A 12,004-nucleotide genomic window follows, 5' to 3' on the forward strand; every position below is an offset into this window, starting at 1 on the left:
TCTGCCCTAGTGTCTCATGTCAGGTGTCTTACCTAAAGTAAGTTAGCGTTGTATCACAAGGTCTTGGCTGATCTCTAGTAATAATATAATTGTAAATGGCACTTAGCAGAAGCTTTCATGCAAAGCCACTAACAATACAGTGAGTGTTTAAGTCTTTAGTATGTGCATGTGATCCCTGCAAGAATTGAATAATATATGCCATTTAGCAGACATTTATCCAAAGCAACTTATAGTCATGCGTGCATACATTTTTATGTACGGGAGGTCCTGGGAATCAAACCCACAATCCTGGCATTGCACACACCATACTCTACCAACTGAGCCATACAGGACACTCCCTTTGTGTTGCTAGCGCCACAGGATCACACCTATCTACAGTACTTCACTATAGACTCACTGTCCCAGAGGTCTATATGTTGTTTATCCCAATGTAGAGAGTATTTAGTTGTTTCCTCTCATCTCATTTTGCTGGAAAAATAAATGGCAGCACATTATTGTATGCTCCACAATGTTTTTAATGGATCTTAAACCTATGTGTTCGTCAATAGACCTTCATTAGGGTTTAATTCAGCATACTGTATCAAGAAAGATTTTGTATTGATCCGCTAATGGGAAAATCTGACTACGCCAGATAATACAAACAAGTACCAATACACCCAGCACAGAAAAAACAATGAACATATCGACAACGTTAAAATCATCAGATCATCAACACAAACAACTGGATAAAAAACGTTTTTAATGGACCTCAAACCAACATTCAGGGTTTTCTCATACTGTACCATGTCTTTGCTCCTTTGTCCTCTGTCTGTCTGTATGTCTGTCTGTCTGTCTGCCTGTCTGTCTCAGAGCTGAGGGGGTGATGAGGACGATGCCCGTAGAGAAGCTGTTGAAAGGAATGCCCACTCTGCAGAGCCAGATAGACGCCCTGCTGGAGTTTGATGTGAGTATTATGATGATGATGAGGAGGATATTTGTATCCATTAGGAAGGACATTTTTGTTTTTTCCTTAGCATTAAACACCTGATTCAATTAATCAAAGCTTGATGATGAGTTGACCATTTGAATCAGCTGTGTAGTGCTAGGGCAAAAACAAAAATGTGCAACCTTTTGGGTCCCCAGGACTAGGATTAAAATACACTGCATTAGGAAATTATCTCTGTCTATTTACATAGACAGGCGGACAGCCAAGAGTCATGTAACGTTAGACATACAGTATTCACGTAATAGACAACCGTACAGCACAGTACAACACAACGCAACGAAACACAACATTTACATGCAGTACATAGGTCTACTTTGTCACATTATAATTATTGTGATTGCTAGGCCACCTCCTGTTATGCCCCATGCCTCAACAATAACCTAAACCAAAACTCTCCAACCCTGTTCCTGGAGAGCTACCCAACCTCAGTTGTAACCAGTGGCGATTTTAGCATGTAAATCTTGATGGGGCAAACCATTTTTTTTGGGGGGGGATGCATGCCAGCAAAGCCACTACACAACACAACACAACACAATACAACACTAAACAATATATGAATTGCTCTATAACGGTGACAAACAGTGCCCAAAAACTGTTAGGACCTACATAAAGCTGTCCCAACAGCAGAGTCCCAACAGCAGTCCCAACACCTGGCTATCAGTGGAGCCTTGTCTGGCAGCGAAACAGTTCATTCAGCCTCATTTACTGCCTTTTAAAAAAACATAGGTGATATGGCTGAGTTGCTTAAACAAATGTGGTTTCTACTGACAATTGAGATGTACAAACTATGGCATAAGGGGACGACAAGCTCATAAGAGGCAATCCGTAATTTTGATTAAGACATTAATGAGCGAGCTAGAACGGACGTAGTCAATATAACTATTTGTTCAGCACTTTTTAAATGTACAGTGACAGAATTCAGAACATGGCCCGTTCTTACAGTATTCTCCCTGTACACCAAGTCAGAACCGTAGATAAATATAGGGGGCATATAAGCAGACAATGAAAGCTCTTACAATATTCGATGATTACATTTCTCTAAAACAGGTAATAGGCTACATGTGCACCACCAAGTCAGACCAGTAGGCGAAATTAAGAGGGGAAAATAGACCTTTGTGGGCAAATTTTGGCATCAAAGTCTGGCATACTTTGGATTCATGGCGCTTTCAAGACAACTGGGAAAAAAACAAGGTCAAATCATGATGACGTCAGTGATCTTCAGGTCGTAGCTCGAGAAAGAGGCCCGAGTTCCCGACTTACAATTCCGAGTTGGATGACCGTTCAAAACGTATTTTCCCAGTCTGAGCTCGTTTTTTCCTGAGTTACCAGTTGTCTTGAACTCACTGAAGTCAGATTTCCCAGTTCTGAGTTAACAGTTGTTTTGAGTGCGGCAGAAATCATGCCGTATTGACAGCATGGCCAATGTTGAATGTTTATAATTTTAAGCTTGGAAAAGAGACCCTTAAATTCAGACTTGGGACCACACTAGTGCTAGTGATTGCTTTGCAATGCTTGCAGTTAGCCACTAATTCCTTCCAAACCACTCATTGTTGAATTTGCGATTTCCAACTTGTTGTGTAATGTTTATGTCCAATGGTCGATGAGCACCGATACGTTTTATCTATAATTTCTCTTCATTATTTCTCTTAATATGACAAGGATTAAAAAGCATTTGCCAGTAGATTGTCGACTTGATTCATGATGATGACTGCTAGCTTACTAGCCAAGATTTGAAAGGATGATGTTGACATGATCAGTCCAATCAAAGCTACTGTAGATATAACGTGATTTGACGTCATTTTATCTGTGGCCAATGACCTTGAGCCTTCTTGGATGGGCACTTCTAATGTAACTCTATGGCAGCACCCAAGGGGTTTGAATTTTCGAGCTCTACCCTTAGAGTTGGCGGTGACGTAGTGTCCCCATGAGTGACAGAACACTAAGCCAATCACGGCACAACTAGAGAGTATTACCCAATCACGGTGCAACTAGAGAACATTACCAACCCCTACACTCCGTATTTTCCGCTGGCTGCCCCACCACCACCACAGAAAGCACTGAGCTAGGCTGAAACACCTGCATTTTGGAGCTGCCTTACTCAAGAAAGCAAAAAAGAGAACATGTTTGTATGCAGCTTTATTAACGCAATGATATATATATATATATATATTATTTATTTTTTTACATTGTTTTCCAACTGATATGTGACATGTGGTCCTCTGTAGCTCAGCTGGTAGAGCACGGCGCTTGTAACGCCAAGGTAGTGGGTTCGATCCCCGGGACCACCCATACACAAAAATGTATGCACGCATGACTGTAAGTCGCTTTGGATAAAAGCGTCTGCTAAATGGCATATTATTATTATTATGTATTAATGCCAAAATAACATGCAAAACAGGCAACCCCATTTTTTAGGTAATAATGTGGGGCTTAAAACAAGTGGGGCTCTGCCCTACCTGCCCTGAATGATGGGTCGCCACTGGCTGTAACTAACCTAGTTCAGCTTATCAATCAGCTAATTATTAGGATCAGGTGTGCTAGATTAGGGTTGGAGGGAAAACCTAGAACCTAGCTCTCCAGGAACAGGGTTGGGTATCCCTGACCTAAACTACCTGGCAACTCAACCCAAGCAGTAGTGGTGTAAAGTACTTATGTAAAAATACTACTTAAGTAGTTTTTTGGGGTATCTGTACTTGAAATTATTTATACTTTTACTTTTGATACTTAAGTACATTTAAAACCAAATACTTTAAAAAATGTTACTCAAGTAGTATTTTACTGGGTGACTTTCACTTTTACTTTAGTCATTTTCTATTAAGGTGTCTTTACTTTTACTCAAGTATGACATTTGGGTACTTTTTCCACCATTGCCAAGCAGTTACCTACAAACCTATTACCTTTCAACTCAAATCTCCCATCCTCAGTGTGATCTAATCTCACCTTGTTTATCTATAGGTCCATCCCAATGAACTGACCAATGGGGTGATCAATGCGTGCTTCCTCCTGATGTTCAAAGACCTGATCAAGTTATATGCCTGCTACAACGACGGGATCATCAATCTATTAGGCAAGGCTTGACCCTTTTCTTCTACTTCCTGGGACAATAATCGTGCCTGTTTATATTTGATGAATATCACAGGTTAAATTTGATTCAAGACATGGAAATAGATGTGGTCCTTTTCATTTTATGTAATAGTAATGTCTCAATGGTTGGTGAAAAATCTGTCTGTGCCCTTAAGCAAGGCACTTAACCTTAATTGCTCCTGTAAGTCGCTCTGGATAAGAGCGTCTGCTAAATGACAAAAAAAAAAGGACAAAAAAATAGGTTATTGTGTAATAATAAACATGTTGATCCCCCTTTTTCTTCACAGAGAAATTTTTCCAGATGAAGAGAGGACAGTGCAAAGACGGGCTGGAGATCTACAAGAGATTCTTGACACGGATGACCAGGGTTTCTGAGGTCTTCAAAATCGCTGAGGTAAAAGACAAAATCCGACAATACACTTTACTGTTGAAAAGTTCAATCCACAGCCTGTATGACAAGCATGGTATACGGAGGCTCAGGTGAAATGTCAACATCTTCTTTTACAGACCATGGGAATTGACAAAAATGATATCCCCGAGCTCACTCAGGTAAGTCCTGTTTGACCTTTTAAGTCTAATTTCTTAAATGTTCAGTGGAATGATACACTTTCTCCTAATCCAGTAACAGTTTATTCACATTGTACTTACATTGTACCAGCATTGCATGTCAGTGTTGTGGTGTTCTTTCACCTGGGGTAGCATGCGTTTTGGGCATAGCCAACAACTCCCAGAAATCTCTTCTCTAGCAGCATCAACCAATCACAGTATTGGTCCTTTTTTTTGGACATGTCATTGTCTACCTGACCAATGGTGAACTTTTCATAGAGTGGGGGCGTATCCCTTTGATCCATTCTGTCCTCCATGCAGCCAATGAGCCGTGCTTCCCCTGTGATTGACAGCCACTCTGCCCCCTCTCTTCTTACTTCCAGAGGTGCAGCTTGCTATTACAGGCTGAGAGTGTGAGTAGTGTGTAGTACATACAGCTCGCCTTTGGGTCATGGCTTTTTTGCTAACCCTAACCCTAATCCTAATCTTAACCGAATTATCCTAGCCTGCTACGTTAGTTCTCCTAACCTGCTACAAAAAGTCAAATCTGACAAAAGCTGTATGCCATCTAGTCAAAACCTCACTTTTGGGGATCAAAGCAGCCTATAGGAAATTGAGTAACAACACTGAACTCTCTTGAATGCATTTAACTGCAAATACAGCAGATACTCTTGGATGAAGCTGGTCACATCCTGGTCTCATAGGCTAGACATGCTGTAACATAGTAAATGTAAATCCAGGACACTCAAATTAGTATGATACAGTGCATTCGGAAAGTATTCAGAACCCTTGACTTTTTCCACATTTTGTTACGTTACATCCTTACTCTAAAATTGAATAAATTGTTTTTTTCCCCCCTCATCATCATTTCCCTACACTCAACACCCCATAATGACAAAGCAAAAACAGGTTTTTAGATAAAATAAAACGGAAATATCTAATTTACATAAGTATTCAGAGCGTTTACTCAGTGTTGAAGCACCTTTGGCAGCGATTACAGCCTCGAGTCTTCTTGGGTATGACGCTACAAGCTTGGCACACCTATATTTGGGGAGTTTCTCCCATTCTTCTCTGCAGATCCTCTCCATCAGGTTGGATGGCTAGCATCGCCTCACAGCTATTTTCAGGTCTCTCCAGAGATGTTTGAACGGGTTCAAGTCCGGGCTTAAGCTGGGCCACTCAAGGACATTCAGAGACTTGTCTCGAAGCCGCTCCTGCGTTGTCTTGGCTGTGGGCTTAGGGTCGTTGTCCTGTTGGAAGGTGAACCTTCACCCCAGTCTGAGGTCCTGAGCACTCTGGAGCAAGTTTTCATCAAGGATCTTTCTGTACTTTGCTCTGTTCATCTTTCCCTCGATCCTGACCAGTCTCCCAGTCCCTGTTGCTGAAAAACATCCCCACAGGTTTCCTCCAGACATGACGCTTGGCATTCAGGCCAAAGAGTTCAATCTTGGTTTCATCAGACCAGAGAATCTTGTTTCTCATGGTCTGAGTCCTTTAGGTGTCTTTTGTCCTTTGGGTGCCTGAGGAGTGGCTTCCGTCTGGCCACTCTACCATAAAGTCCTGATTGGTGGAGTGCTGCAGAGATGGTTGTCCTTCTGGAAGGTTCTCCCATCTCCACAGAGGAACTCTGGAGCTCTGTCAGAGTGACCATCGGGTTCTTGGTCACCTCCCTGACCAAGGCCCTTCTCCCCCGATTGCTCAGTTTGGCCGGGCAGTCAACTCTTGGTGGTTCCAAACTTCTTCCATTTAAGAATGATGGAGGCATTGTGTTCTTGGGGACCTTCAATGCTGCAGAAACTTTTTGGTACCCTTCCCCAGATCTGTGCCTCGATACAATCCTGTCTCGGAGCTCTGCGGACAATTCCTTCGACCACATGGCTTGGTTTTTGCTCTGACATGCACGGTCAACTGTGGGACCTTATATAGACAGGTGTGTGCCTTTCCAAATCATGTCCAATCAATTGAATTTACCACAGGTGGACTCCAATCAAGTTGTAGAAACATCTCAAGGATGATCAATGGAAACAGGATGCACCAGAGCTCAATTTCAAGTCTCATAACAATGAGTCTGAATACTTATGTAAATAAGGTATTTCTGTTTTTAATTTTTAATATATTAGCAAAAATGTCTAAAAACCTGTTTGTCGCTTTGTCATTATGAGGTATTGTGTGTATATTGATGATAAAAAAATATATACATTTAGAATAAGGCTGTAACGTGCCAAAATGTGGAAAAAGTCAAGGGGTCTGAATTCTTTCCGAATGCACTGTATGTTACGTTTGGTAAGGTTAAATAAGACAGAAGGTTACTTAAGGCAAAAACGAAAATACGGTGTTGGTCGGGTGGATGGATGTATAATGTGAATGTGTAGCAACCCAAAGGTTGCGTGTTCGAATCTCATCACGGACAACTTTCGAATTTTAGCTAATTAGCAACTTTGCAACTACTTACTACAGTTTAGCTACTTTGTAACTACTTAGCATGTTAGCTAACCCTTCCACCTAATTCTTAACCCTAACCTTAACCCTTACCTTAACCCCGAACCCCTAACCCCTAGCCTAACTAACATTAGCAACCTAGCTAAAGTTAGCGTTAGCCACTAGCCACCTAGCCAACGTTAGCCACAACTAATTGGAGTTCGTAACATATCATCCGTTTTGCAAATTCATAACATGTCGTACAAATTGCAATTCATAACATATTGTACAAATTGCTATTCGTAACATATCATACAAATTGTAATTCGTAACATATCATACGAAATGGATGATGGACATCCACAAATTAATACATACCATACAAAACGTAACATATCATACTAATTGGAGTGTCCCGGATTTACATTGACTATTTTACGTCTACCCCTGAGTCCAGGTTGATGTGACTGAAGGAACAGATTGGAGAAGTCTCAATACCTGCAGAGCTATTCCGCTAAAAGCTAAGATCTGATTTAACATTGGTTTTAGCTCAACAATTGTATCTTAGTTCATCAGAATGTTACTACAGAGTTTCCATAATGTCAAAATCACCCGAGAGGGTATCTGAAATCCCATGAACAGTATGCGTCCCTCAATTAAGTATGTAGTACCTAACTGTGTGTCCCAACTACTCCCTACCCCATTCCCTTTGGCCCTATAAAGCTTTACTGTTTGCAGATATGTAAGGTGGAGGCTTTGGTGGAAGCTCAACCACCACACTGCTTTTACCTTTACATACCCTTCAGATCTCCAAACATCAAAGGGGTTTAGGCCAAGGGGAAGGGGTACACTCTCACTCATGAACATTATGAAGACTCTATATACATGGCTGGGGTATTTCCCTGGCAGATGCGGGTAGTGTGTATGCCTTTACACTGAGAGCATGATGCACTGATGACCGTGTGGACTGTGGACTGTGGATGGAAAGGGATTGCTTTAATATCACAGCCTTGGGCAGGTGCAGATCTGCTGGGGGGTTTGACCACACTGACATGCATGATTGGTTGGACTACTAGCCAACCGGGAGGGTGGTGGGATGTGAAATGGGGGGTTGAGCTTACTGTCATGTCATGGTGTTGCTCTAAAGAGGAGCTGGTTAAAGCATGGTAATGATACATTGATTCAAGACTGTGAGTTTGGGGGAGTTGTGGAGCATGGATTAGGGTTGAAAGGCCTGTGTGTGTGGTTGGATTTTAATGGAGTCCATCGGCTAACTAGCAGATTGACTGGTTAGCATTATGTCACAGTTTGGACATTCTGGGTGTTCCTTATTGTTTAGAGAGATTCCTGTCATATTACTAGCACTATTACTATTACAGTACTAGTTGTTTATAAACTGTCAAGTGAAATGACTGCCTCGTAGAACAATCTATGTGTCTTCATTGATGTTTGTATGCATGTGGTGGAGAGGCAAAGAGAAAGCCTGTATACACTATGTCCAGACTTGTCTCCTTCGTAGGCAGTATCCTTTAAGGCTCTTTCTTAGGCAGTATCCTTTTAGGGATACTGTCCTGGCCTAGAGGTGTGAGTTATTAGGCTCCCAGTGCCAGTGCTTAGGCAGCTGAGACAAGTGACGCTCCACAATAAATTCTACTGAATTCTCCATCCCGTGAGTAGCTAAACGACCTAGTGATTTAGCTGTAACTATTAGAAATCGAATACGAAAGCCATTTAATTAGTTAATCGAAATTAAAACATATCATGTTGTTTCACCAGATGTTATATATTTCTCTTATTACTGGATTTACCTGACAGACGTAAGCATGTGTATTGTATTATTCTCTGTTGTGTGGAAACAGCAACCTCTTATCTATGACAGATAGACCGATATGTGAATTCCAGGTGGATCTTGATGATACCACAGTGCTGTAGGGAATACAAAAGCATTGGAACGGCATGAAGCAGGGAAATAACATATTTGCCCCCCTCTACTATGTTTGTGGCTGTGTAATAGCATCTAAATGGCATCTAAATGGATGGTATTAGGATCTAATCATCAGATCTCTTAACCCCTCTTTGGAGTGTATCCTTTGGCAGAGGCAAATGCTGAGTAACGATTTACATTACGGCCATCTTCGTAATGCATTCTTTACATATGTACACCTCATAAGCGTACTGTAGGCTGAACAGAATCGAGGAGATTCTAAGAGAAACTTCCAATTCATATAGTCATTCTTTTCCTTTGAATGCTCATTGAAGATGCTTAGAAAGTCATTACAGCGATATCACTGCCAACAGTGTAGAGCAGACCCTCCCTAAATGTACCTAAATGTTCCCTGAACAGCTTGCTGTCCGAAAGAAGGTCTGTGATTTTGGATTGTATCAGGTAGAGACCCCTGTTTAATAGAAGGACCCCTGTGTGTCTGTACATGGCCCAATTGGCCTTTGGAAGTGATGGTACTGTCACTCCTCCTCCTGGCAGCTCTGTGACAGTCAATCACACACCTGGGTGGTTTTCAATAGGCACGAAGTGGAAGAAAACTGTCCAAAACGAAGTTAAATTGGGAGGTATTATCTGAACGTGTCCAATAAGAAACGCTGGTTTTTCGTTGTCCGTTGCAAAATGTTTTGCTACGGTGTGGCCTAATAAAAATGACCCAGCTGTAGAAGAAAGCTCAGAGTAGATACAGTACTACTGGTTCTTAGTTCTGAAATGGGCCGTCCTCTTTCATATTGCAAAGGCAGAGATTTATCATTGTACTGTCTGGCTCCGAGGCCTCTTACATTTCAGGCACGATTACCTAGAATGCCAAGACATTTATTGGGTTATCAGAGGAAGTAGACCAAGGTAAATGGGGCAGGAAAATAATAGTGATTTAAGAGGGAAGTGTGTGAGACTTATTTAGCTGGCCCATTTAGCTTTGACAGGCACATGTGGGTTGCTAGATGCTAACTGCTTAGCCTATTAGGTGTACTTCCATCTGTAGCTGTGCAGCATGTTTTGCTATGATGTGTTTACAGTCTGTCTGTTAGTTTGAGCATGCAGTAGAACTGTATTGATGGAAGCATTGTTCTTTAACATAAGCATGAGTAGTTTGCTAGAGTTAAGTAATGAATGGACTGAACTGCTGTGTGAAAGAAATTGAGAGGCACTCAATTAGCATTGTTCTCCTATTGTCCCCCATTACTTCCATAGCTCCAATGTGATCATTCTTTGTGTCCCCTGTTAGCTCCAATGTGGTCATTCTCTGTCTCCTGTTAGCCCCAATGTGATAATTCTCTGTCCCCTGTTAGTCCCAGTGTACGCTGTTAGCCCCAATGTGATCATTTTTTGTATGTCCCCTGTTAGCCCCAATGTGATAATTCTCTGTCCCCTGTTAGTCCCAGTGTACCCTGATAGCCCCAATGTGATAATTCTCTGTCCCCTGTTAGCCCCAGTGTACCCTGTTAGCCCCAATGTGATAATTCTCTGTCCCCTGTTAGCCCCAGTGTACCCTGTTAGCCCCAATGTGATAATTCTCTGTCCCCTGTTAGTCCCAGTGTACCCTGATAGCCCCAATGTGATAATTCTCTGTCCCCTGTTAGCCCCAGTGTACCCTGTTAGCCCCAATGTGATAATTATTTGTATGTCCCCTGTTAGCCCCAATGTGACCATTCTCTGTGTTCCCTGTTAGCCCCAATGTGACCATTCTCTGTGTTCCCTGTTAGCCCCAATGTGACCATTCTCTGTGTTCCCTGTTAGCCCCAATGTGACCATTCTCTGTGTTCCCTGTTAGCCCCAATGTGACCATTCTCTGTGTTCCCTGTTAGCCCCAATGTGACCATTCTCTGTGTTCCCTGTTAGCCCCAATGTGACCATTCTCTGTGTTCCCTGTTAGCCCCAATGTGACCATTCTCTGTGTTCCCTGTTAGCCCCAATGTGACCATTCTCTGTGTTCCCTGTTAGCCCCAATGTGACCATTCTCTGTGTTCCCTGTTAGCCCCAATGTGACCATTCTCTGTGTTCCCTGTTAGCCCCAATTTGACCATTCTCTGTGTTCCCTATTAGCCCCAATGTGACCATTCTCTTTGTTCCCTATTAGCCCCAATTTGACCATTCTCTGTGTTCCCTATTAGCCCCAATTTGACCATTCTCTGTGTTCCCTATTAGCCCCAATGTGACCATTCTCTTTGTTCCCTATTAGCCCCAATTTGACCATTCTCAGTGTTCCCTATTAGCCCCAATTTGACCATTCTCTGTGTTCCCTATTAGCCCCAATTTGACCATTCTCTGTGTTCCCTATTAGCCCCAATTTGACCATTCTCTGTGTTCCCTATTAGCCCCAATTCGACCATTCTCTGTGTTTCCTGTTAGCCCCAATGTGACCATTCTCTGTGTTCCCTGTTAGCCCCAATGTGACCATTCTCTGTGTTCCCTGTTAGCCCCAATGTGATCATTCTCTGTGTTGCCTGTTAGCCCCAATCTGATCATTCTCTTTGTTCCCTGTTAGCCCCAATGTGACCATTCTCTGTGTTCCCTGTTAGCCCCAATGTGACCATTCTCTGTGTTCCCTGTTAGCCCCAATTTGACCATTCTCTGTGTTCCCTGTTAGCCCCAATTTGACCATTCTCTGTGTTCCCTGTTAGCCCCAATGTGATCATTCTCTGTGTTCCCTGTTAGCCCCAATGTGACCATTCTCTGTGTTCCCTGTTAGCCCCAATTTGACCATTCTCTGTGTTCCCTGTTAGCCCCAATGTGACCATTCTCTGTGTTCCCTGTTAGCCCCAATTTGACCATTCTATGTGTTCCCTGTTAGCCCCAATTTGACCATTCTCTGTGTTCCCTGTTAGCCCCAATTTGACCATTCTCTGTGTTCCCTGTTAGCCCCAATGTGACCATTCTCTGTGTTCCCTGTTAGCCCCAATTTGACCATTCTCTGTGTTCCCTGTTAGCCCCAATTTGACCATTCTCTGTGTTCCCTGTTAGCCCCA

General features: G+C 42.4%; 1 protein-coding gene across 1 annotated transcript in view; it reads left to right on the forward strand.

The window, feature by feature from the left end:
• LOC311109084 (clathrin coat assembly protein AP180-like) overlaps nucleotides 1–12,004 on the forward strand; it is a gene marked incomplete at both ends in the record, with an annotated part of 49,630 nt that overhangs the window by 36,398 nt on the left and 1,228 nt on the right. The window contains 4 exons of the mRNA XM_084151889.1: nucleotides 850–943; nucleotides 3,941–4,052; nucleotides 4,357–4,463; nucleotides 4,577–4,618. Coding sequence (XP_084008015.1) covers nucleotides 850–943; nucleotides 3,941–4,052; nucleotides 4,357–4,463; nucleotides 4,577–4,618 — 355 coding nt within the window. The remainder of the gene's footprint in view (nucleotides 1–849; nucleotides 944–3,940; nucleotides 4,053–4,356; nucleotides 4,464–4,576; nucleotides 4,619–12,004) is intronic.

The sequence above is a fragment of the Coregonus lavaretus genome, assembly GCF_964263955.1.
Source record: "Coregonus lavaretus genome assembly, chromosome: 3".
Taxonomy (NCBI): Eukaryota; Metazoa; Chordata; class Actinopteri; order Salmoniformes; family Salmonidae; genus Coregonus; species Coregonus lavaretus.